The 25,805-nt window shown below is 36.5% G+C and overlaps 1 protein-coding gene across 2 annotated transcripts in view; it reads left to right on the plus strand.

The window, feature by feature from the left end:
• EFCAB13 (EF-hand calcium binding domain 13) overlaps positions 1–25,805 on the plus strand; it is a 112,753-nt gene that overhangs the window by 38,206 nt on the left and 48,742 nt on the right. For both annotated transcript variants that reach the window (XM_042917168.1, XM_042917169.1), the window contains exons 9-14: positions 2,946–3,089; positions 9,722–9,793; positions 15,588–16,082; positions 18,439–18,561; positions 19,802–19,873; positions 25,657–25,800. In XM_042917168.1, the coding sequence (XP_042773102.1) occupies positions 2,946–3,089; positions 9,722–9,793; positions 15,588–16,082; positions 18,439–18,561; positions 19,802–19,873; positions 25,657–25,800 (1,050 nt within the window). The remainder of the gene's footprint in view (positions 1–2,945; positions 3,090–9,721; positions 9,794–15,587; positions 16,083–18,438; positions 18,562–19,801; positions 19,874–25,656; positions 25,801–25,805) is intronic.

Here is a 25,805-nt window from a genome sequence, read left to right on the forward strand (position 1 = left end):
ATATTTTATACATATTTATTTTCACATTATAGTTTATATATGTGTGCTTGTGTCCTTAAGTTCCTTTCAAGTCAAAATTAGTTGCCAGTTATTAGGTAGAGGAGAACCAGAGGGACCCTATGTGTGCATTGGGGCATGCCTTCAACACTCAGACAGATAGTTTTCAACTCTTCCTTAGCCTTCACTTCCTGCGTGTGTATATCCTCAACGTAAGCCAGACCTGAGAGTTCAGAACCTACTCTGGTATTCCTGGGTACAGACCTGTTTATGTGTGTGGCCATCTAGATGCTCAGGAATATGTTGGAACTTTTCAAAGGCCTCTACAGACGTCTCATTTCCCAGATTTTCCTTTTAAGCTTGTTTGCTAGCCTATTATTTGCCCCAATTGTTTTTTTTTTTAATGGCATGAATCTACATTTATTGACTTGTAAATAGGTCCATGGCATATTTTTAGTGAAAAGGCAGTATACTATATGTACTGTTTTAATTGAGTGAAATGTTCACAATCGTTGATGAACGTAAAGAGACATAGAAAGGTATCCAAGTAGGATATTAATCAAAATGCATCATTTTTGCATGCCCTGGTTGGGAAATTTGTGTTGCTTTTATCTTTCTTCTTTGTACAGTTGTGGGTTTATTTGATTTTTAAAAATCAGTGGGTCGGGGCCCCTGGGTGGCTTAGTCAGTGGAGTATCTAACTCTTGATTTTGGCTCAGGTCACAATCCCAGGGTTGTGGGATCAAGCCCCAAGTCAAGCTCCACATTAAGCATGGAGCCTGCTTGGGATTCTCTCTCTGTCTCTCTCTCTCTCTGTCTCTCTCTCTCTCCCTCCCTCCCTCCCCCTCCCTCCCTCTGCCCCTCTCCCTTGTTCTCTCTCTCCCAAAAAAAAAATTTTTTTTTAATCCTAAAAAATATTAGTATGTCATTGGAAGAGCAGCAATAGCATTTAAGAGCAGGGCTCCTGAATCTGACTGGTTTTTGTTCATTTGTCTCAAGTTTTTACTTAAACTAATTAGTTAGTATATAGTATAATACTGGTTTCGGGAGTGGAATTTAGTGCTTCATCATTCACATGTAACATCCAGTGCTTGCTCCAACTATTACCCACCACTTCAGACCGTTATAATGTTAACTAATTGCCTCTGATTGTGTTTGAGGAGTACTTCCAGGGAAAAGGCTCTTTGCCTTGGGCAAGCTTTGAGTCCGGTCAAATAAGGCAGCTTGGCAAGTAGGGTCTTCCAGGGAGCCACAAGACAGGTCTAATAATGACAGTTCTTAGAGAATGGGGCTTTGAAGAAGTTCCAAACTCATTCTTCTCCATTGGCTGTCAGGCTGCTGTTTTTCATCATGAGGGTAGGCTCTTAGTTTTCAAGGCTCCTGGGAAGCTGGGATGGTAAGATGGGAACAATGGCCAGCTAAAATGCCACAAAGCTCACTATTACTGAGGTTCAGCCGTTTTTCTGAAAGAAAACACTCTTTGGATTACTCTAAGCCTTTGATTTATAGCCAGAGTTTTGAAAAAAGTTGATTCTGACAGTTTGCGTCCGTGTTCTCACGGCTTTTATGGAGGAGAGGATTCTCAGAGGTCCTTCCTCTGCTACTTTTGCTCGCCTGGTCAATAACAACTGGTTGGTTGGATGAGTGAATAATGCCCAGTTCTTCCTCCATGATTGGGCAAATCTAAGAACTTGTGGATCACTAGGCTTGTTATATCCTGAATTCCGAGAAAATGTAGTCTGACAAAAAGTGATTCGCTCTCTGAAGTTGATTATGGGAATTGTGTTTCCTTGTCAAATTAAGGGGTGCGGTAGTCTGAGGATCACTTAAATTTAGCATTAGGACACAGGTATCAATCTGTTTAGATTTTAAGGAGGACATCTGTTTAGGGAAAATTCTCTCATTAATATGAATATTTTCATTTAACTGTGTTCTTTCCAATTCATTTTTAAAAAATTATTTATTTAAAGTCAAATTAGTTAACATACAGTGTTGTATTGGTTTCAGGAGTAGAATCCACTGATTCATCACTTACATATAATACCCAGTGCTCATCCCAACAGGTGCCCTCCTTAATACCCCTCACCCATTTAGCCCATCCCCCATCCACCTCCGCTCCAGCAACCCTCAGTTTGTTCTCTGTATTTAAGAGTCTCTTATTGTTTTTATCTTATTTTTCCTTTCCTTCCCCTATGTTCATCTGTTGTGTTTTTAAATTCCATATATGAGTGAAAACATATTTGTCTTCTTCTAACTGACTTATTTCACTTACACAATACACTCTAGTTCTATCCATATTGTTGCAAATCTTTCCAATTCATTTTTGATGTTAAGGACTGTTAGCATAAGAAAATGAAGTTTCTGTGGAGAAATAGAAGACCTTTAAATAGTGGTTAAACCATTGCTAAACTCTTTGTAATATAAAAAAATCTGAAGAGAAATTTTGCATCTATTCTGTTCTTTCTTTTACGCTATTTTTTCTAAATTACATTTTAAAACAATTAATGATGCCCTCAAATTTTAGATTAAGCTGCCTTGCTATTATAGATTATACCACTGATAGATATGAAATTATTTTAGTTACAAGGCTTAACTAAGCAGTGAATACAGAATAATCAGATAATCCAGAGCTTTTTAGCACAATGCCTATAGCTTTTAGCACAATGTTTGGCATATAGATAGCATTCAATAAATACCACCTATCTTTGCTAATATTATATCAATAGTGATAATAGCAAAAATTACATTTTATATTAGGAATGTGGTCCTAATATAAATTGGGCAAATGGAATTGGGCAAATGCCTACTTGCAGGTAAATTTTTAGAAAACCCTATGCCTATGTAAAGGTATTGTACCCTGGTAGGCTGTTGACACAAAATCAGCCCCTCCAAGAAAAGCTGTTGATTCTCATGATAAAATAACTTCTTTGTTTATTATATTTTTGCAGCATTCCAGAATGCCTTGAAGATTTTCTGTAGGATAAGAAGTGGTCGAGTTGCGACTGATGAACTGGCTGCTGTTTTGGATAGCATGGATATTCCTGTAATTCCTGAAACTTTTCAGGAAGTGATAAAACATGCTAGTATAGACAGTGAGTTATTTGAATTACTATGTAAATATATCTTTCTTGGATATCAGTGCTCTGATTCATCCTTTATCTCTCCTTCTTGATTCTTAACCTCTTGCCACCTATCAACATTGCTTACTGGTGTCTGTGGTAAGAGATAGTCTAGAAAAATTAAATGAGAAATTTCTAAAATTATTAGATTTTGGTATGTTTGATAAAAATCTAAGAGAAAAATGTATTTATTTTCTTTTCAAACTTTCCTCTCTTTTCCATTTCTTGTTTGTGGAGAGATGGTTTCTTTAATGTCAAGGGCATTGGCTTCACAAATTAGGAGACCTAAATTTCTTGAATTTTTAACTTTATTAGATAGCTTTGATTACACAATCTTCTCATGCTATTCAGTTACTCTTTGCAAAATGTAGATTTTTAAAAAAACATTATGAATATATTTAGCAGATGTTTTGTATTACATGTTTATATGTCACCAGGGGTGTCTGATAATAATGGATTGATAAATGATTGATTCATTGATTATCCATGTATTTAATGAGTCAGTCATTTAATATCTACTGTGCTTGGAACTATGCAAGGTGATACAGAGATGAATAGAACACATTTCTTTTTCCAAAGGAGTTCACATTCTAGTGTGGAAAGAGTCAAATAAAATGAAAATTTAATGTCGTATATAGCAAATACTGTTACAGAATGTAGTTAGGCTGCAAATGTATACTGGAAACACCAGGGAAAGATAATCAGAGAATGTGATGTCTGAGCTAAATCTTGAAGGATCAATAGGGGTTAGTTGGTTGAAGGTGGTAATGAAGAATGAGAAAGACATTTTAGACTGAGGGAACAGTTTGTGTAAATATGGCAGGAACATTATCAGACATGGCATCCTTTTCCATGGGCTTCCACAGGTTTTTGTCATTTGTCAGTGGTGGCTTTTAGGGGGTCTTTGGTGGCTGGGATGTAGTGTGAAGATAGAACCAGGCTGCATGGATTTTAGTAGGTAGTCATTTATGGTGAGTTCTGGGTTGATAGACATAAGTGGAGGGATGTTCTGGAGCATAAAGATGCCCATAAAATAGGGATTTTAAAGCTTAATCTCAAGTCATATTATTAAATAGCCTTTAGGGCATGCTCTACCAGAAGCAACAGAAATTACATATGAAACCACTGTGGCTTTTTTTTTTTTTTTTTTTTTTCTTTTTTTGGCTTATGGAATTCTGGTCTGGATTTCTAGGCTTTGTACTTGGGGAGCTAAACTGAAAAATTATGCTGATTTCATAGATTGTTGTAGGAATTAAATAGAACCTATTGGCACTAGAATAGTCTCAAGAAATAGGAAGCAGAAACCTGGGAATTATCCTTGACAACTCTGTTTTCTCTGTTCTCCTCATGCAACCGTTGTGAATTACTATTATTTTAAACTTCTAGATATCTCTTAAATCTCTCTATTTTCCACCATTTCCTTAGTCCAAGTTACCATAATTTTTCCTTAGGACCATCACTGTTCATCCTAACAAGTCCACCCACATCCAGTCTTTTTTTTTTTTTTTTTTTAATGTTTATTTATTTTTGAGAGAGACAGAGACAGAATGCGAGTGGGTTAGGGGCAGAGAGAGAGGGAGAATCCGAAGCAGGCTCCAGGCTCTGAGCTGCCAGCACAGAGCCCAACGGGGGGCTCGAACTCACGAGCTGTGAGATCATGACCTGAGCCGAAGTCGGACGCTCAACCGACTGAGCCACCCAGGTGCCCCCACCCACACCCAGTCTTATCCCCCTTAACACTATGGCCAGAATGATCTTTTCAAAACACACATCTGTGGGGCGCCTGGGTGGCTCAGTCAGTTAAGTGTCCGACTTTGGCTCAAGTTATGATCTCAGGCTTGTGGTTTCAGGCCCCATGTTGGGCTCTGTGTTGACAGTTCGGAGCCTGGAGCCTGCTTCAGATTCTGTCTCCCTCTCTCTCTCTGCCCCACCTCCCCTCTCAAAAATAAATAAACATAATAAAAAAATAAAAAAACCCCACACATCTGATCATGTTACCTCCTTGCATAAACTCTAATAATACTTCTTGGGATGAAGAGCCCTTTAAGGTCACGTACAAGGACTTGCAATGTCTGGCCTTTACCTTAGATCTCCAGCGTCATCTCAGACCACATTCTGCTTTGCTTACTGTGCCTTCTTAGAGTTTCAGTTATATACCAGGCTTCCTCCTGCCATAGCCTTTACATATATTCTTTTCTTTTCCTGGAGCATTCTTTCCCTCCTAGTGAATTACGACTCATACTTTGGATCTAAACTCCACTCTATTCTTTAAGGATGCTTCCATGACTTTTCTGACTAGGTCAAGTTCTCATACACTCTCACAGCACTAATCACAGTTGCAATTTTTATTTCTTATATTTTTAAAAAAAAATTTTCAATGTTTATTTTTGAGAGAGATAGAGAAACAGAGTGTGAGTGAGGGAGAGGCAGGGAGAGAGAGGAAGACACAGAATCTGAAGCAGGGTCCAGGCTCTGAGCTGTCAGCACAGAGCCAGCCCAACGCGGGGCTCGAATTCACAAACCACGAGATCACGACCTGAGCCAAAATGAGACGCCCAACCGACTGAGCCACCCAGGTACCCCTATTTCTTATTGTTTTGTGAAGATCTGTATCTCAAATAAGACTAAATACCAAGAAAGCAGATATCATGTGTACTTTTGCTCAATATTGTATCCTCAGTACTCCATACAGTGCTTGTGGCACATATTAACTGCTCAACAAATATATGTTGAATGAATTAATAAGTCTCACCCTTCACTCCATCTCCTCCAACCAGAGAGAATAAGATTTTTTCATTTTGTCATTTTTAATAACCTGGTTGTGACTGAAGGTAAAATTCCTCATAGGGGAGGTCCTTGTCTTTTGACTAGGAAAATCATTTTAACAGGTATGTTTGATTATGAGAGCTAAAGCCTATTGGGAGATACCTAGTTTGAGCAAAAAGGTAAGGTAAAGTACTCTATATAAGAAAACAACAGGAACTTAAAATACAACAGTGGCTAATCGGCAGCTGGAAGAGGAACACTGAGGGAACCTAAGATTGGATGGGGGTCTAGCAATCAATAGAGAGTGGCTGTAGAACTTTAGGACAATACTATGTAGTGCTTGCTGTGCTATAAAGAAATCCCTTACTCTCATTAATTTCAAGTTATCTAGTAAGAGTTGGTTATATACAATAGCCTTGTGTTAGTCATGTGGTGGGTGGATTTAAAGGAAAAAGGTCTGTAGGTTCTGTGTTAGGTAGGCTTGGGGTGGAGAGAAGATAGCACCTATAGGATGTGATAATGTGAGAGAGATCAGGAGTCCACGGGAATAGAAAACAAAACGAAAATCAACCGCCAGAGTATAAAACACTCAGGAATCTTCAAATTTTGGAGGGAGTATTGATTGCTGTTCATATAATGTATGGTGTGGGGTCGGGGCTATTTTACTTAAACATTAAAGGAAAGGACACCCTCAGAATGCCAAAAGTTTTGGGTTACCCCGGTAAGAGATATGGATTCTTCTGTAACGGAATTTTGAAGTAAGGAGTGATATAAGTCGGTTATCCTGCTAGTAGAAGTCGTAGCACCCTGGTATAGGTACTGTTTTAACATCTTGTTTCTATATTTGGTTTGGTTTTTTGGAGCAATACTGATACATGGAGAATATCTTCATGAGTATGCATGATGAAGAGGAATGCCGCTGGAATTTGCAAGGAAGTCCAATAAGCATTTGCTTCATTAAGATCTGGCAAGAGGAATATGGAAAATCACTTGATGACAGTTCTGGTAGTTTGGTTTCTGAGATAGGATATTGGTGCAGTAGTTTTTTCTCTCCTGGTATTTACCGATCTAGTAATTGAATTGGGTGAAAAGTAGTAACTAGCACGATTTTTGATGAGAAGGTCTTTGATATCGTGGAGCTATTGTGGAGATTATGGAAATGTGTTAATAGTCATTTTACACCTTCAAAGTAATGTTGCCTTGAATATGATTTTGATGATTAGGATACTTTTTTTTCCACATTAGATAGTTACATTTTCCAGGTTGAATGGAAAGGAAAGTTCCAATATGAGCTTCCTCCAGAAGGACAAATGTAAGAGTGGGAAGCTGTTTTGAACTTCTCTTATGAAGTAAATGCTACCTGTAACTATACTGATTGTCTCAGTCTCAATCAGGAATTATTCATTGAGGTTTTGATAAGCTAGATAGGGGTCAAAATAGTAATTTCAGATTCTGTAATGCTTATTTGGCCACCAGAGACTATATAAATGGATAGTATTTGTCTTAGAGGTGTGTGAGAAGTATTTGTCATTGCATAGAAGAAGGAATGAATTTGAGCGAGAGCTAGTAAATCTATAAATGGTTGGCTACTGCATGCTCACTGGTCAATGTTGGACCTCTTTCAAGAAAGGGGAGTTCTTTAAGTAGAGACCAGATATAAACAATACAGCCTTCTCCATTGGATTAATTTGTGGATGATCCAACAGAAACTTTACACAGATCAAATTCACGAGTTTGAGGGTTGAAGCCTTGATTTATTTTAGGACTTATGCTTTGATCTAAGAACTTGGGATATGGACTCTACAGAAGTTCCAGAAGTTCACTGGGGTGTTAGAACCACAATCAAGAACAGAATGAGAATAAATACCAAGAAAATAAAAAAACAGAATGTAAGAGTGGCGCCTGGGTGGCTCAGTCAGTTAAGCGTCCAACTTCGGCTCAGGTCATGATCTCGTGGCTCGTGAGTTCAAGCCCCACGTCAGGTTCTGTGCTGACAGCTCAGAGCCTGGAACCTGCTTCAGATTCTGTGTCTCCCTCTCTCTCTGCCCCAACCCACTTGCATTCTGTCTCTGTCTCTCTCAAAAATAAATAAACATTAAAAATAATTAAAAAAAAACCCAGAATGTAAGAAGCAGTTCTAATCAGAAGGCAACTTAACATCAATTGGTCTAGCACTTCTTTGGTTGGGTCAAATACTTACTTGCTTTGCAGTGATTTAAAGTCCTGGACCTGACATAGCTTACCAATTTTCAAAGAAGCAGAATGAATCACACTTACCCAACACCAAAACCATAGTGTATATAATTCTTTGACTCAAAAGGCGCATTAAAAACTGGCATCTTCGGGGCGCCTGGGTGGCGCAGTCGGTTGAGCGTCCGACTTCGGCCAGGTCACGGTCTCGCGGTCCGTGAGTTCGAGCCCCGCGTCGGGCTCTGGGCTGATGGCTCGGAGCCTGGAGCCTGTTTCCGATTCTGTGTCTCCCTCTCTCTCTGACCCTCCCCCGTTCATGCTCTGTCTCTCTCTGTCCGAAAAATAAATAAAAAATAAAAAAAAATAAAAAAAAAAAAAAAACTGGCATCTTCTTTTCAGGGTCTTTGCTTATGCTTATAACTGAATAGTTGATTTTTTAGGCATAGGCTGAAGAACAAACCTAGTATTTTTATAAGTAGGTAAGTCAACACCTGGTCTTTCTCACCTTGAATGTCAAGCGAAGTCAGACATTTGGAGGCAAGAACTATTGGGTGTCCAATTGGAACAACATTATTTGAGGTCACTGTCTCTGACCCCATTCTCTGTCATACACTGTCCAAGAAGGAAAATGGTTTTAGACAGAGGCAAGGGCAGGAATGATAGGAAGTTATAATTATGGGAGTGCTGTACATGTGTAAGACGCTAAGTAAATGGTTTACTGCTATCCACAATGTAGACATTGCATGATTCTTTACAGCCTTTAGTATATTTATTCATTCAAAAATATTTTTTTTTATTTAATTTTTTATTTTTTTAAATTTACGTCCAAATTAGTTAGTATATAGTGCAACAAGGACTTCTGGAGTAGATTCCTTAGTGCCCCTTACCCGTTTAGCCCACCCTCTCTCCCACAACCCCTCCAGTAACCCTCAATTTGTTCTCCATATTTACAAGTCTCTTATGTTTTGTCCCCCTCCCTGTTTTATCAAAAATAATTTTTAAAAAATAATTTTTTTAAAGTTTATTTATTTATTTTGAGAGAGAGACAGTGCAAGTGGGAGAGAGGCAGAGAGAGAGGGAAAGAGAGAATCCCAAGCAGGCTCTGCACTGTCAGCGCAGAGCCCAACGTGGGGCTCGAACCCATGAACTCTGAGATCATGACCTGAGCCCAAATCAAGAGTCAAACACTCAACTGACTGAGCCACTCAGGTGCCCCTCAAAAAAATTAGTTTTTAAGTGCTAGGAAGTATATAATTTGCTAGGCATTGGGGAAACAAATGACATCCTGTACTCTTGAAGAGCTCACAATCCAGTGAGAAAGACAAAAGAGCTAAAACTTGAAATTCTACCTATAGTAAATTCTCAAAACACTATTTGTTAAATGAATGAAATATTAACCTGATTACCTAGCTGTGGAGCTTAAAATGTGACTAATTTCTTTTGATGGGAAACTCTTTTATTAAGGGAAAAAGAAAATAATGGTCTTTTATTTTTCAGTGTATACTGAGCTATTAACAATTCTAGATATTATTCACAACCTCTGTTCCTACTTTCACACATCTCTGTGTTGTTTTTGTATTAGAATGGGATGGAAACTAGATTTGTGTTCAAAAAAGAAATAACAGTACTTGAACTTAACTCTATTACAGGTAACCACATGGTGGATATTAGAGATATTCTATTTATTTTGGATGAACTACAGCACCAGTATGAAGATTTTTGTAAGTGAGCTCTTGTTGCTACAGCAAGTATTATTTATAAATAAATTGCCTTTAAATTAAATCCTAATTTGTAGGTTTTATCGTATGGAATCTGAAAGCCTTCTCTGACCCCATTAACTCTAACTCTTTTAAATTTTTTTTTATGTTTTATTTATTTTTTGAGAGCAACAGAGACAGAGCGTGAGCGGGGGAGGGGCAGAAAGAGAGGGGGAGACACAGAATCCAAAATAGGCTCCAGACTCTGAGCTGTCAGCACAGAGCCCAACACGGGGCTCGAACTCACAGACTGCGAGATCACGACCTGAGCTGAAGTCAGACGCTTAACCGACTGAGCCACCCGTGTGCACCCCCCCCCCATTACTCTAACTCTTTAGATAAAAGTTTAAATCCTAAATATACCTAATCAGTATTGATTATGTAACTACCATAACTTTCTTTTATCTTTCCCTTAATATTTTGCAACATGAAGTCAACTTTAAAACAAAATAATAACACTAAGAAAAAAAATGTAATTTGCAATTTGTGGGTCATTCTGACATCCTGACATTGACAGTTAAAAATTTTTAATATAGGGGTGCCTGAGTGGCTCAGTCAGTTAAATGTCCAAATTCGGCTCAGGTCATGATCTCATGGTCCGTGAGCTCGAGCCCCTCATCAGGCTCTGTGCTGACTGCTCAGAGCCTGGAGGTTGCTGCAGATTCTGTGTCTCCCTCTCTCTCTCTGACCCTCCCCTGCTTGTGCTTTGTCTGTCTCAAAAATAAATAAACATTAAAACATTTTTTAAAAATTGTTTTTAGTATATTATTCAGTATCATTCATGATTAGTTTTGTTTTTCTCCATTAAGTATGTTTTTAAAAATCTCTTCCTATTACACATGGTGTCACTCCCTTTTCTTTCTCTGTCCGGACATCCTTTGGTCAAGATTATCTATGTGTATAATTTTAAGCTCAATTTGGCTCAGTTGGTTGAGTGTCTGACTTCAGCTCAGGTCGTGATCTCACGGTTCGTGAGTTCGAGCCCCGCATTGGGCTCTGTGCTGACAGCTCAGAGCCTGGAACCTGCTTCGGATTCTGTGTCTCCCTCTCTCTCTCTTCCTCCCCTGCTCACAGTCTGTCTCTGCCTCTCTCAAAAATAAATAAAGATTTAAAAAGATTAGAAAAAAGAATTATATAGTTCTAATAAACTTGCTACAAATAGAGCAGCCTCTTGCCTGATCCTTTCCTCAGTTTCTCCAGAGGCAAACATTTTAGCTGATTACCTGATATTTGTTTTCATGACTGTAAATAACATGTTTGTATTGCTTCTTGTTGATTTTTTAAAATTTTGGGTAGACCTAGTAAACTCCTTAATATGAAAAATAAGGATTTAGCTCTGTTTCATTTTCCCTGTCCCCACCACATCCACTTCCCATACCTATCCATCCTCCTAATATAGTCATAGGGTAATTGAGTAAGTTTTAATTCTGTATTTATGTTAATATATTTATGTACACACTATTCACTGCTGAGCCACATGTAAGTATCTTGTGGCTGCTTTCTCTTTCTGTACAATTTTTCCCTCTTTGAGTTGTCTTATTTACTTATTTGCTTGGTTTAAAAAAAAAGTATATATATTACTGATTGAAGCTTAGACTCTGCCAACTGTCTAAATATCCTCTTCGTAAGTTTGTCTGCACAAGGTATTCTAGTAGTTTTGTCTTCTTGAAGAAATCTTCTTTAGAGTATTTTGATGTTCTTCAGTATGAATTTGTTGCCCTCTACATTTTGTGTGCAACTGTCATCTTGAGATGTTTCTTCATTAACATGCTGGAGACTTTTCACTTCTCTCCTCCTATGACAGATTCTGTCTTCATATTTTATTGATAGTTTGGGTACAGAATTCTAGATTGTAAATAATTTTCTATGTTTTCTAGTTTTCAGTATTTCCATTGAAGTGCAAAATTTTCTGACTCTTGACTTTGACACTGATTTTTTTTTTCCAAGCATATAGGATATTTTCTAGTCTTCTGAAAGTCTCCTTGAAAGAAGTTTCTTTGTAACGATTGTGCTTAATACAGCGTCCTTTGATTCTGGAAAATTAAAATAATTTGTTGATGATTTCCTTTCCTCTATTTTTTCTGTCTCTGTGGAACTCTAGATATTTGGATATGTGACATAATGGGATGATTCCTTTTTTTTTTAACCTTTTTCTCTTGTCTCTTTGTTATGCTTTATTTATTTATTATTTATTTCATGAGTGAGAGTGGAAGAGGGGCAAAGGGAGAGGGAGAGGGAATCTTAAGCAGGTTCCACACCCAGTGCAGAACCCAACATAGGGCTCAATCTCACGACTGTGAGATCATGACCTGGGCCGAAATCAAGAGTCGGATGCTTAACTGACTGAGCCACCCAGGTGCCACTCTTTGTTATGTTTTCTGATAGAGTTCCTTAAATTTATCTTCCAATGCTTCTATTTAGTTTTTCATTTGTACTTTTAAATTTCCAATAATTTCTTTCCCCTCTGTTATTTTATTATAATATCCTCCTCTTATTTCATGGGCATTTCTATTGTTCCACAAACAATATCTTCTGTTGCAACTAAGAACTTCTGTTGCAATGCTTTCGAGATTTCCTTTTTCATTCATATTCTGTCTCCTCCAAGTTATTTTTTTCTGTTTGTTTTTCATTTTAGGAGTGTTCCTCAAATGTCTGGTGATCTTTGGTTGTCTACTCATATTTGAGAATGGTGAACTCAAAAGCTATTTGGAAGCTCTGAGACTGAGGGCAAAACTAGCTGATTATGAGCTGTAGGATAATGATTCTTAACCAGAGATGATTTGGAGATTTCCCCCGCCCCCTGCCCCAAACTTCCCCTTCCCCCAGGAACATTTGGAAACATTTGGAGACATTTTTGGTCATCACAGTCTGTATTACTGGCATCAAGTGGTGAGAGGCCAGGGATGCTTCTGAGTATCCTACAATACACAGGACAGCTCTCTCAATAAAGAAGTATCTGTCTCAAAATGCCAGTACTGCTGAGATTGAGAAACCCTGCTATCGGGTGGTCTGGCTGGGCTATTTGCCTGGAAAACCCTTAATATGACTGTCTTTAGGGTATATTTCCTTTTGAGATGGTCAGAGTGTTCAAAGAAACTTTGAATATCCTTCCCGGAGGTATAGCCTTGCTTCATAGAATTCCAGGTGTTAAATAAGACGAAAGACTGAAGTTCCCATTATTCAGTGTAAGCCTCCCTCCGAGTTTTGCAGGTAATACTCCTACCCTCTATTGTGTTTAGTATTCCATAATCCAGAGACCTTGTGTTTAACCCTTTCTGATGAATTGTCACTTTCCTGCTGGTGTAGGAGAAGATCAATAACTGGCTGTGCCCAGTGGATAAAAGTGAATATCTGGCCGTGTGAAGAGACCCTAGGTATCAAATTACTACTTAAAGGGATTTTAACCAGTTCTTTCTTTTTAGCTTCACTCTTACCCTCACTTTTAGAGATACCTAAATGCTACTAATTTATGAGCTTTTGGAGTTTTTGTGTTATGAATTGGGTTGCTTCTTGGCTTTCCCCATTCTGCCTTATGGTTCAGCCTTTTCAGGTCTATTAAGTTCATCAGCTTTCAGATTCCAAAATTTAATTGTAGTAGTTTCTTTTCCTCTTCTTTTTGTTATTATGGATTTGTGATGTTTTAAAAATTCCTTTAGTTTATTTTTGAGAGAGAGAGAGAGAGAGAGCGAGCCGGGGAGGGCAGAGAGAGGGGAAGACACAGAATCCAAAGCAGGCTCCAGGCTTCAAGCTGTTAGTACAGAGCCTGATGTGGGGCTCCAACTCACAAACCGCAAGATCATGGCCTGAGCTTAAGTTGGACACCTAACTGACTGGGCCACCCAGGCATCCCCAAAATTCCTTAGTTTAAATGGAGTGTTTGAAGGCTGTTCAATTTGCTATTATTACCTGAACGTTTCAAAGTTTATTTTGAATTCTAATTTTGTCTTTGATGTGGAAGTTTTTTCATTAATTTTTCTTTTCTGACATAGATATTACTAATAATCACATACCCACTCCCATGCATAATAATTCATGTTATTCATTCTTCTGAATCTTTGCTGATTTTTTTTACTAGTTCTGTTATAGAGAAAGGAACACTGTCTCCAAATATAATTGTAGATTTGTCTATTTCTCCTTTCAGTTTTGTCAGGTTTTGGTTCATGCATTTTGAAGCTCTGTTGCTAGGTGAATTCACATTTAGAATAGTTCTATCTTCTTGGTGAGCTGATTCTTTTATCATTACGCAATATGTATGTGATCACTGGTAATTTTCTTCTCTCTCAAGTTTACTTTTTCTGATTCTAATATAACTCCAGTTTTCTTTTGATTAGTGCTTAGATGGTAAGTATTTTCCATCCTTTTACTTTTAACCTTCTTATATCACCAGTTTTGAAGTATTTTGTAAACCACACAGAGTTGGGTGATGTTTTTTGTATTTATTTGTATAATTCCTGTATTTTAATTGGAGTGTTTAGATCATATGTAATGTAATTACTTATACATTCAGACCAGGTGTACCATATTATTATTTGTTTTCTATTTTTTCCTCTGTTTTTCAACCATTTTCTCCCTTCTTTTTTGGGGAGCATTTTTTTAGTATGTGAATTTATTCTATATGTATTTTCACTATATCTCTGTATTTTTCCAGTGGTTGTTTTAAGGATTATAGTATACATACTTAACCTTTTCTAGTATACTAAAATAAATATTTTACCACTTCAAGTGGAATATAGAAGTTTTACCCTTATATAGATCTTTTTACCCTCCCTCCGTTAAGCTGTAATTTTATTATGTATTACCACTATACACACTGAAAACTTCAGACAATGTTTTATAAGTTTTGCCCTCAATGATCAAACATATTTTAAACTTCTAAGAGGAGAATAATAGTCTATCATAAAATCAAGTATTATAACATTTGAAATACTTTAAAATGTGTTATTCAAATGTAAGGTACTATTCTGAGCCATCAGATGAATTTTATAAAGGAAGCCCCAGTGGGACATTGTATTAATATTTTTCTGAAGAGGTTATTTTATATACAAACTATTTTTTCCCACAAGTACTGAGAATCTTTAGGAGAGTAAATATTTGTATTCTGATGTTAAATGAAAAACAATTTTTTTAATGTTTATTTTTGAGAGAGAGGGAGACAGAACGTGAGTGGGGGAGGGGCAGAGAGTGAGGGAGACAGAATCTGAAGCAGGCTCCAGGCTCTGAGATGTCAGCACAGAGCCCAATGTGGGGCTCAAACCCATGAGCAGTGAGATCATGACCCGAGCCGAAGTGGGATGCCCAACGAACTGAGCCACCCAGGTGCCCCTGTATTCTGATTTTATAAATAAAAATTTCCCCACTCCAACTTCCTTATACTTCAGTATGCTCATAACTAAGGGATTTGTAGCTGTATTGGCATATTTAGCCTATAATCTTTCAAAATTGGCAGAGTGGGGAATGAGAACTACAACCTTCAGTAGGCTATCACTTTTGATTTGGTGCAACTTCAAATAGCTTTGGATAAAAGAATTTAAATATATTAAACCAGAAGATTATATTTAACCTAGTTAATATTTCAGTCTTAGTTATCAGCTCTGTTAGTTTTTCAACATATTAACCTTATTTAACTTTTTAAACTTTGTTTATTTAAGCAATTGATAATTTCTTGAATAGTTTTCATGAGGACTTAGTTGTTACTTTTTAAAAACTATTACAAATGGTACAGGTAAATAGAATAATTAAATATGTTTCTCTTGCTTAGCAGGTATGGAATCATCAGCCTTGGATGAATCTACTTCAAACAGAAAGTTATCAAATATATCAGAATGTTATCCACAGTATAGGATGAAAAGCAGTTTCTCTTCCAGACTACGTGAACCATCATTATTCCCAAAGTTAAATGGAAAACACCTCCAATATCATAAAATTATGGAGGATAATGATTACCTTGAACTTAAAAGATCAAAAAATCCTTTGCAAATAAAAAAATTCCTAAATGGGGTTGATAGCAGTGATACAGGATTCTGGGAACCATATTCAAAGGATGGCATAAACTTTAAGAAAAGTTCAGAGAAGATTGAAATTCATGACTCAAAGTCTACGTCACATAGCTTGAAGAGCATTACAAGCCTCAAAAAGTCTCTGGATAAAAGTGATAATTTTAGTATCCCCAAACTTCAGAAGCCAGCTGTGAGAAGGCATTCCAGTCTCCTAAAACAGGTTTCGTCGAAAGAAAAGATTGCAGTGAATGCTCTGGGTCAGTATCATATATGTAAGTCAAAATATAGGTCCTTGAGTTCTTGAGTCATCACAGAAACAAGCTGAATTAACCATTGATTAGACAGTTGTTTGCATTTCATTTGTCAGTGCTATTGAGTAATCACCACTTCTGGTATATAGATCAGTGTATACAACACAGTGGTTTTAAGTTGTGCCTTTTTAGATGGTTGTGTTCCCTTTTTCAGATGCCTAACTTTGACCAAGAAGTTTATTCAGAGATTAATTCAACTCACTCAAGTTCCCTAGAAATAGAGGGCCTGTTTTCTTTTGGAAATGCTTATTTTATAATTTTTAAACTAAATATGTAAGGAGTCTATGTGAAATTTTTGTTCAGGTTCCATAATTTAAATATATGATATCCATATCCAATATATGATAATGCTTCAGATATCATCTCTTTTGGACATGGGAATATGAAGAAAGATAAAATAACTACTATTTTACAGTTTGGGTGGTTTTAAGTTGTGCCTTTTTAGATGGTTGTGTTCCCTTTTTCAGATGCCTAACTTTGACCAAGAAGTTTATTCAGAGATTAATTCAACTCACTCAAGTTCCCTAGAAATAGAGGGCCTGTTTTCTTTTGGAAATGCTTATTTTATAATTTTTAAACTAAATATGTAAGGAGTCTATGTGAAATTTTTGTTCAGGTTCCATAATTTAAATATATGATATCCATATCCAATATATGATAATGCTTCAGATATCATCTCTTTTGGACATGGGAATATGAAGAAAGATAAAATAACTACTATTTTACAGTTTGGGTCCCCAGGGCTTTATGGTCTTTCTCAAAGATGAGCAAGGTTTTCCAACCAATATATAGTTTCCTCCTTCCGTGGTACCTCTATCACAGAAGTCCTTTGTGTGGAACTTAATTAAATACTCCTTCCTATAGTCCTTGGCTGAAGTTACTTAAGTTGTTTATTTTCTTGAAAGAAACTTATCTTTTTATTGCATTTAATATTGAAGGTAATTGTTAAAATGAGTGCTTAGTGAAATACTAGTGGTTCTTACACAGTAATACATATTTTAAACAACTCAGTTGAACAGAAAATGTGCTCTTTTAAGGAGGCACAACAATGTTCTTTCTGATTCCTTTACTGATACACTACTATTACTCTGTGCCTCATTCCTAATTCTGAGTTCTTTATATTCCAGTAAGATTAAAACACTTGTTAAAGGAACAGTGGAATAGTAGGCATTTAGCCCATGGGTAGAAGAAGCCTGTGGAAGAAAGTGCTTATCTATCTTGCTGGTGTCGCCAACCTTTGCCATACTTACTATTCTTTGTAAAGAGAAGTGTGAAATAGTTTATCTGGTATAACTTCTCAAGATAAATTGATGGTAGTTGAACATTTCTGAAATGTGACTGTCATTTCATATACATTTTAAAAACATTTTTAACTTTTCATGTTATGATAATTTTTAAATCATAAGAATTACACAAAGGGAAAGACGTTTCTATATACTCTTCATCTCGTTTTCCCAGGTATTCAGATCTTGTATAATCACAGTACAGTGAACTAAATCAGGAAATTGACACTGATACAATATTATTTACTATTCTGAAGACCTTATTCAATTTTTTTCAATTGGTCCATAAATGTATTTTTCCTGGTTCAAGGTCTCATCTAGGGTCACACGTTACATTCAGTTGTCATGTGTCCCTTAGTCTCCTCTGATCTAGGATAGTTTCATGACCATGACACTTTCGAAGAGTATTGACGAGTTAATTTGTAAAATGTCCCTCATTTTGGGTTTTCCTTATATTTCTTTGTAAGTTCAGGTTATGCATTTTTGGTGGGAATTACAGAGAAGTGATACTATGCCTATCTCAGTGCATGATATTAGGGGACTCATGACGGCCATGCGTATCTACTGCTAAGATTTTATGATTTTGAAGATTGTGAACTGAAAACATGTAGCCTAAAATGATGGGAAGGGGAAGAACTCTCATTGTTTGCTTGGAATCCTGGAATTTAAACAAAACACTTTGTTGTTGTGATCTCTTGAACTCGTTCATTATATTTTAATCAGAACCAAGCAGCATTGGCTGGGTCACTGGAACAGTCTGTTCCTCCAAACAAGTAGTTTATAAACATTTATAGAACTTCAAGATTGTTTTCTGTTTGAGCTATATGGGAAATATTTAGGTATAATGTAAGCTACAACAGAAATATGAAGAAAAAAGCAGTCATATGAAGTAATAATAATTAGATAAAACTTGTTTTCTAATTGCTAAAGACTTTGGGTGCTAATTATTGCTTAAGACACATAAATTCTGTGGCTGAATAGTCTTCTACATTTTGTATATTTACAAAACATCTGTGAAGCTATCAATAAACTCCAAGAAAATTACATTGCTGCAGAAGAACTTCAATCCATTTTGCCTTCAATAGGAGTTACTTTATCAGACAAAGAGTTCAAGGAGATTGTGGCAAAGACTACTCAAAATGGTGAGACTGATAATACCAAACTTTTCGAAAAAATTAGATACTTTTATGGGATAGTATTAAATGATGGAGTAAGTTCTCAACTAGGAATGGAACAGAATGGGCCATGCTAAAGAAGATTCTAAAAGAACAGATATAAAAATGGAAAGTGGAAAAAAAAATTCCTGGAAAATCTGCCCTAATGCATTGGTTTGGAGGGACTAGGCCTTTTATATCTCAGAACTGTTATGTAACACTCTATCACTATCCCTAGCTATGCCTTCCCGTATGGGACAGGTACTGGAAAGGCTGGCCCAGTTGTAGGGAGGTTCAGGCAATAAGAGCACAAAATCCAAGGGGTACAAAAATCTCTGAGCAAATAGCCTAAGCATCCAAGAAGAAATAACCGGAGATTCCAAAATGGTAAGGAAGTGCTACAACTAGGAATTTAGGGCTAATGGTACTTAACCAATCAAGGCAGATGATTAGCATCTAGATGTTAAATAGCATATCCCAGTCACCAGCCTAAGTTCAAGGCAGATTTTAAGTTTCCAGGAAGAGCTTTTGTATTGGAGAAGTTGTTTTATCATTAAGTAAGACCCATCCACAACAGAAGTTCAGCTGAGGAGAGGGCAGAGGCAACATTTTGGGGAAAGACTGACTTGGGAATATGTTAGAAATGAATTCTTAGAACCTGAGCAAAATTTCTTAGCTAAGGCAAATGGGAAAGAAGATTAAAAAAAAAACCTAAGGTGTAGGTGCTACTAAAATTATTGAGCCCTTGCATGTTGCTTATCAGGATTGGTAGGATCACTGTGGAGGGTGTATATCTAAAAATAGGTAGTTAATTGGATCAGCTGATAGTAATGGGGACACTTGGGTCTGTCAGGATTGGTCAGTATTGTCAAGGTGTCTTAATGGATAGCATTTTGACTGGGTTTTCATGATGGTATGAAATAGACTCCTTAAGTTTCTCATGGTCCATCTATATGGTCACCTTTCCTTTTTCCTATATCTATCAAAAATTGAGGACCTAGCTCAGTCCATTGCACTTTATAATAGGTATTTAAAAATTATTGAGTAATTATCAAAATGAAACGAACTGACCTAATTCAGAGACTCATCTAGGGAGACAGGATATGAAAGGAGAAATAGAATTATGATGAAGTGAAGAAGTAATTTTTTTCATAGTTGTATGAAACTATGAATTTACCTTTTATGCAAAAATATAAAGAATGCATGATCTAAAGTCTTTATTTTACAGGAAATGGAATGGTGAAATTAGATGACTTTATGAGCGCTCTCTCCAAGGAGCAAAGTCTTCCTGAATGTGATGGTAGGTAGGAAATTTATTTTAAAATGATTTGGAAGGAAAGAAGTGGTTAGGTTGAAAAGAGGTTCAACTGAACTGAGTTTGCTTTTTGGGTAGATACTTAATAGTTCTGAAATTCTCAGGCAAGCCATGAAAACTTGATGTATTAGGGTAGTGATAGCTAACTTGCTTCCCTCACAGAATTGTTAGATGGATTTTAAAAACTGTAAAGTACTACATAAATGTATAGTAAGGTAATGAGGGATTCCAACAGGTGATTAGCCCCATTTTTAGCAACTGATGGGTGATTTGATTTTTAATTTTTTTATAAGGAACTTGTTTGAATGAAATACTGGTTTTGTTTCCCTTGTTTTAGAACATTTCTAAAAAAACTGTATTAAGCTATAATTTACATACATAAAACTCACTCATGCACTAATTTTCATGAAATGTATAGAGTCATACAATCAACACCACAATCAGTTTGTTAAAAATTTTTGCTTGCAATGATTTTGGGTTTTTATGCAAATAATTAAATATGTTTCAGCAAGATTAAAATGAGAAATGAAAGATACTAAGCCTTGCTGTTTTTATTTCCTTTTGTTTATTCATACGCTAAAAATGAAAGATAAGCTTTTTGTGTCTTCCCAAAGGATTTCTCAGATAGAGAAAAATTAATCCAAAGGAAGAGATTTTTCTCTTATACTTACATGAAGTCTCATGTTAAAAACTACATTATTGTGGCGCCTAGGTGGCTCAGTCCGTTAAGCGTCCGACTCTTGGTTTCGGCTCCGGTCATGATCTCACAGTTTGTGAGTTCAAGCCCTGTGTTGGACTTCTTGTGGACAACACAGGGCCTGCTTGGGATTCTCTCTTTCTCTCTCCGCCCCTACCCTGTGTGCTCTCTCTCTCTCAAAATAAATAAACTAAAAAAAAAAGCTACATTATAATTTGTCAGTTACGATGAATTGCTTAAGTGGTGTTCTTAAAGACAATTATTAGCAAATTTCTTGAGTGCTTTACCTTGTAATCATTCATTCACGAACTCAGTCACCGTTTCATTGCTGTTTTGTGAAGTAGTGTCTTGGTTGTAGCCGACTTCTCCCTCCCATTTCCCCCATTATACTGTTTTTAAAATTTATCTTATTTTAACGTTTTATTTATTTAAATAATCTCTACACTCCACATGGGGCTCAGACTGACAACCCCAAGATCAATTGTCTCATGCTCTTTGGACTGAGCCAGCCAGGTGCCCCTAAAATTTATTTTTAATGGTGGTATCTAACACGTAACATAAAATTTGCCATCTTAACCATTTGTAACTGTACAGTTCAATAACATTAGGGTTACGTATATTCACACGGTTGTACAACGAATCTCTAGAACTTTTTCATCTTGCAAAACTGAAACTCTATACCCAGTGAACAACAACTACCCATCTGTGCCTCTCCAGCTTCTGACAACCATCATTCTACTTTCTGTTTCTGTGAATTTGCCTACTCCAGATACTTGAGTGGAATCATATAGTATTTGTCTTTATGAATGAATGGCTTATTTCACTTATCATAATGCCCTCAGGATTCATCCATGTCGTAGCACGTGCCAGATTTTTCTTTCCTTTTCGTGCTAGTATCACATTGCATGTATATGCCACATTCTGTTTGTCCATTCATCCATTAATAGACACCTGTGTTACTTCTACCTCTTGGCAATTGTCACTAGTGCTGCTGTGAATGTGAGTATGCAAATACCTCTTTGAGCCCCTGCTTTCAATTCTTTGGGATATATAATCAGAAGTGGACACGATCCAGGTTTGTAACATTTCCTTCACTCCTAAAATTCTCTTGTGCCCATTTACCGTTAATCTCTACCTCCATTCCCAGGCAACCACTGATCTGCTTTCTGTTTCCATAAAGTTGCCTTTTTTTTTTTTTTAACATTTAATATAAATGAAATCATAAAACATGTGGTCTTTTGTGCCTGACTTCACTTTTTTTGAGGCTAATTCATGTTGTTGTATGTATCAGTAGTTTGTTCCTTTGTATGGTTAAATAAGTCCATATTACATTTTATAGGTATATTCCATTTTGTTGATGGTTCACCAATTTATGACCTTTGCTTATTTGCAGTTTGGGACTGGTATGCATAATGTTGAAATTAATATTTGCATTGCAGTCTTTCTGTGGACATGTTTCCATTTCTTTTGGGTAGATTCCTAGGAGAATAATTGCTAGTGTATATGGTAAATTTATGTTTTACTTTTAAAGAAATTACCAAACTGTTTTCCAAGGTGGCTGTACCATTTTCATTCTCACCAGCAATGTGTAAGGATTCTGGTTTCTTCCTATCCTCCACATTTAGGTATTATCTTTTTGTTTATAATCATTATAATAATTGTGTAGTGGAATTTCATTATGGTTTTAATTTTGCATTTCCCTAATGACTGATAATGTCAAGTTTATTTGCACATGCTTACTAGCTGTTCATATATCTTTGGTGAAATATATATTCAAATCTTTTGCCCATATTTAGAATTCCATTTTGATTTATCTATAGTGTTTCAGAGTATATCTCTTTGTATACCTTTTAAAGTTGTTGCTTCAGGTATATATACATAACTTATCACACTATTGGTGTCATCATTTTGCCAGTTCAAGTGAAATACAGAAGTCTTATCTCCATATACATCCCTCCCTCCTTTATGATATAATTACCTTAAATATTTCCTTATATATATTTAAAACCACATCAGGTGGTATTATTTTTACTTCAACCATCAGACTTGATTAAAAAATTCAAGAGAAGGAAAGCCTACTATATTTACCCATATTTTGACTTACCATTTTCTTTTTTCCTTCTTGATATTCCAGAGTTTTTTTGTTTTATCCTTTATTTTCTGTTTAAGAACTTCCTTTATCCATTCTTAGGTCTACTGACAACAAATTCTTTTAGTTTCCTCTCATCTGAGAACATCTTGATTTCCTCTTCATTCCTGAAAAATAGTTTTTCTGAATATGGGATTTTACGTTGATAGTTCTTTACTTTCAGTACTTGAAAAATATTGTGTCACTTATTTCTGGCTTCCATGGTTTCTGCTGGAAATTCTGTCATTCAAATTGGTTTTCTTTCCCTATAGTGTTTTTCTTAGGCTGCTTTCAAAATGTTCCCTTGTCTTTAGTTTTCAGAAGTTTAATTATGATGGATCTTGACATGGATTTCTTTGGATTTATCCTGTTTGAGGTCCACTTTCGTCTTGGATCTGTAGGTTAATGTCTCTTGATAAAAATTTGGGAAGTGTGCAGGCATTATTTCTTTGAGTGCCTTTTTAAGTCTCTTTTCTTCTGGGACTCTGATGGACACAAATGTTAGATCATTTTTATATTCCTACAGGTCTCTGGAACTGTTCATTTTTTTCTTCAGTTTATTTTCTCAGTGTTGTTCATTGGATGATTTCAGTTGCTTTCAATTCATTGATTCTTACCTTTCTCTCCTCCTTTTAGCTGTTGAGTCCATCATTTTTATATTCCTACAGGTCTCTGGAACTGTTCATTTTTTTCTTCAGTTTATTTTCTCAGTGTTGTTCATTGGATGATTTCAGTTGCTTTCAATTCATTGATTCTTACCTTTCTCTCCTCCTTTTAGCTGTTGAGTCCATCCACTGAACTTTTAATTTCAGTCATCATATTTTTTAGTCATTAAATCTCCATTTGGACTTTCTGTGTTGGTGTTTGTGCAAGAGAAAAAGCAGGCAGCTCTCCCAGTCCTCACATACTGTCCCTATACAGGAGAAGACCCCCACCCATCGGCCCAGCCTGATAGGCCCTAGGCCTCTACCACCTTTTTCCTTCCCCAGGCTCTAGGACTGACAAGATAGCTGATGGTTCTTTGGGACGCCCTGAAAAAGTTGATGTGCTGGATAAACTCTTTACCTCTCCAGGAGGAAACTAAGAGCTCGGAATTTTAATCTAATCCTGTGCTGAACAGAGGGGAGGATCACTGCTTTCTACCAGCCCAAGCCATCGCTTTATTCTACCCCAAATACTGGACTGTGCTAGACCCATCAGAGCTCCAAGGCTGGCAAAACAGACGCCAATCTTCTGGGGAGGCATTTTGGAAAAGCTGAATTTCTGGATATGTGGACCAAACTCTTCTTCCCCTTGGGTGAAGCTGGGAGCTAGAGTCTTTTTTGGATCATATGGTGCTGCATTGGAGGCAGCACTTGTGGGAGGGTGTCCCAAATCTCTGTACCAGCTTCAGTACGTCTGGTTTTGCATTCTCCTGGGATACAAGAGCCTGTCCATTAGTTTCTAATTTCTCACAAAAGGAATTTATTTTTTAATTTCTGCTGAATCAGTGTGTTTGTGGGGAGAAGAAGGGTCCAGGGCGTCCTACTCAACCATCTTACTGACATCACTCACAAGCTGTTTACTTTTTTAAAAAAATTTTTTTAATGTTTATTTATATTTGAGAGAGAGAGAGAATGAGAGTGGGAGGGGGCAGAGAGAGATGGAGACAGAATCCGAAGGTTTCAGGCTCTGAGCTGTCAGCACAGTGCTCAACACAGAGCTTAAACCCATGAGTCATGAGATCATGACGTGAGCTGACGTCAGGTGCCCAACCAACTGAGCCACCCAGGTGCCCCATCAGCTATTTACTTTTAAGTGAGAATTTTTTTCATCTAAAAATTCCTTTCACAAGATAGTATCATATATCTTGTTCTACATATTTATACATAAAAATTACCTTTTTAAGAATCATTTTAAGAATCATCTAATTCAGACATCATTTTGATCATTTCTTTGTTTAGTAATCCATAATGACGTCCAGTGACTGCCTAAAGTCGATTAACTCCTGATAATGGCTTTAATGCCCTCCACTGCCCAGCTTCCTCACTTTACCTATCCTAATCTTCTATTAGAGAAAATCTATTTGAGTTTAGTTTGTTCCAAAATTTACACAAAAACACACCCGCATGCATACCTGTCGACCCCCTTAATAATTCTATGTGTTTCTAAGTTATTTTAAGAAAATTTTATTGCATGGGCACCTGGGTGGCTCAGTTGATCGAGGGTCCACTTTGGCTCAGGTCATGATCTCGCCGTTCCTGAGTTTGAGCCCCATGTCTGGCTCTGTGTTGACAGCCTGGAGCCTGCTTCAGATTCTGTGTCTCCCTCTCTCTCTGCCCCTCCCTGACTCATGCTGTGCCTTTCTCTCTCTCTCAAAAATAAACATTAAAGCTTTCATTGCAGTAAAAATTTGTTTAAATTTAATGGAGGGAATACTGCCCAAATTTGTGAAGCATATATTCCAAAGTATCATAAAAAGACATGTGGGATAGTTATTTCCAAGTGATAATATTTATGTACACAGAAGATAAACTAAGATTAACCAGGGACTGAGCCATGTATTGCTACAAAATCTTACCCCAATTCATTATTCAGGATTGAAAGTTTTCTACTTATTTCTGTATCTGCTACTGAGAAACAGACTACTAAGAAATTTTAAATTGTTAGAAAATTAAATGGGGAAATTGTATAATATTTTTGTTCCTGTGCACTTAAATTGCAATTAAATTGGCACTTCCTTCGATACAGAGATTATAGCAAAGTAGAATATATTTTTGGCTCTCATTTTGTACTTTGTTGGTTTTCAGTATTAAAGATTCTGGTAATTCTTTTCATATATAACATTTCTGAAGTTATTTTCTATGCTTGTTTATTTAGTGTTAGAACTAAAATTCATCTTACTATTGGTGTTTTCTTTTTGACTTATATTTAATACTCATTAGCATACTGCTTTATTTTCAGTGTTGACTGATGTCATTAAAGCCATTGATAAAATTAAAGATGAAAATATTGATTATGAGGATATGAATACTTGTCTTCAGCATTTTGGAGTTTACCTTTCTAAGCCAGAATTTGAGAAGATCACAGAGTTGACTGAAGCTGACAGTAAG

This window comes from Panthera leo, chromosome E1 (assembly GCF_018350215.1).
Source record: "Panthera leo isolate Ple1 chromosome E1, P.leo_Ple1_pat1.1, whole genome shotgun sequence".
In the NCBI taxonomy this organism is placed as follows: Eukaryota; Metazoa; Chordata; class Mammalia; order Carnivora; family Felidae; genus Panthera; species Panthera leo.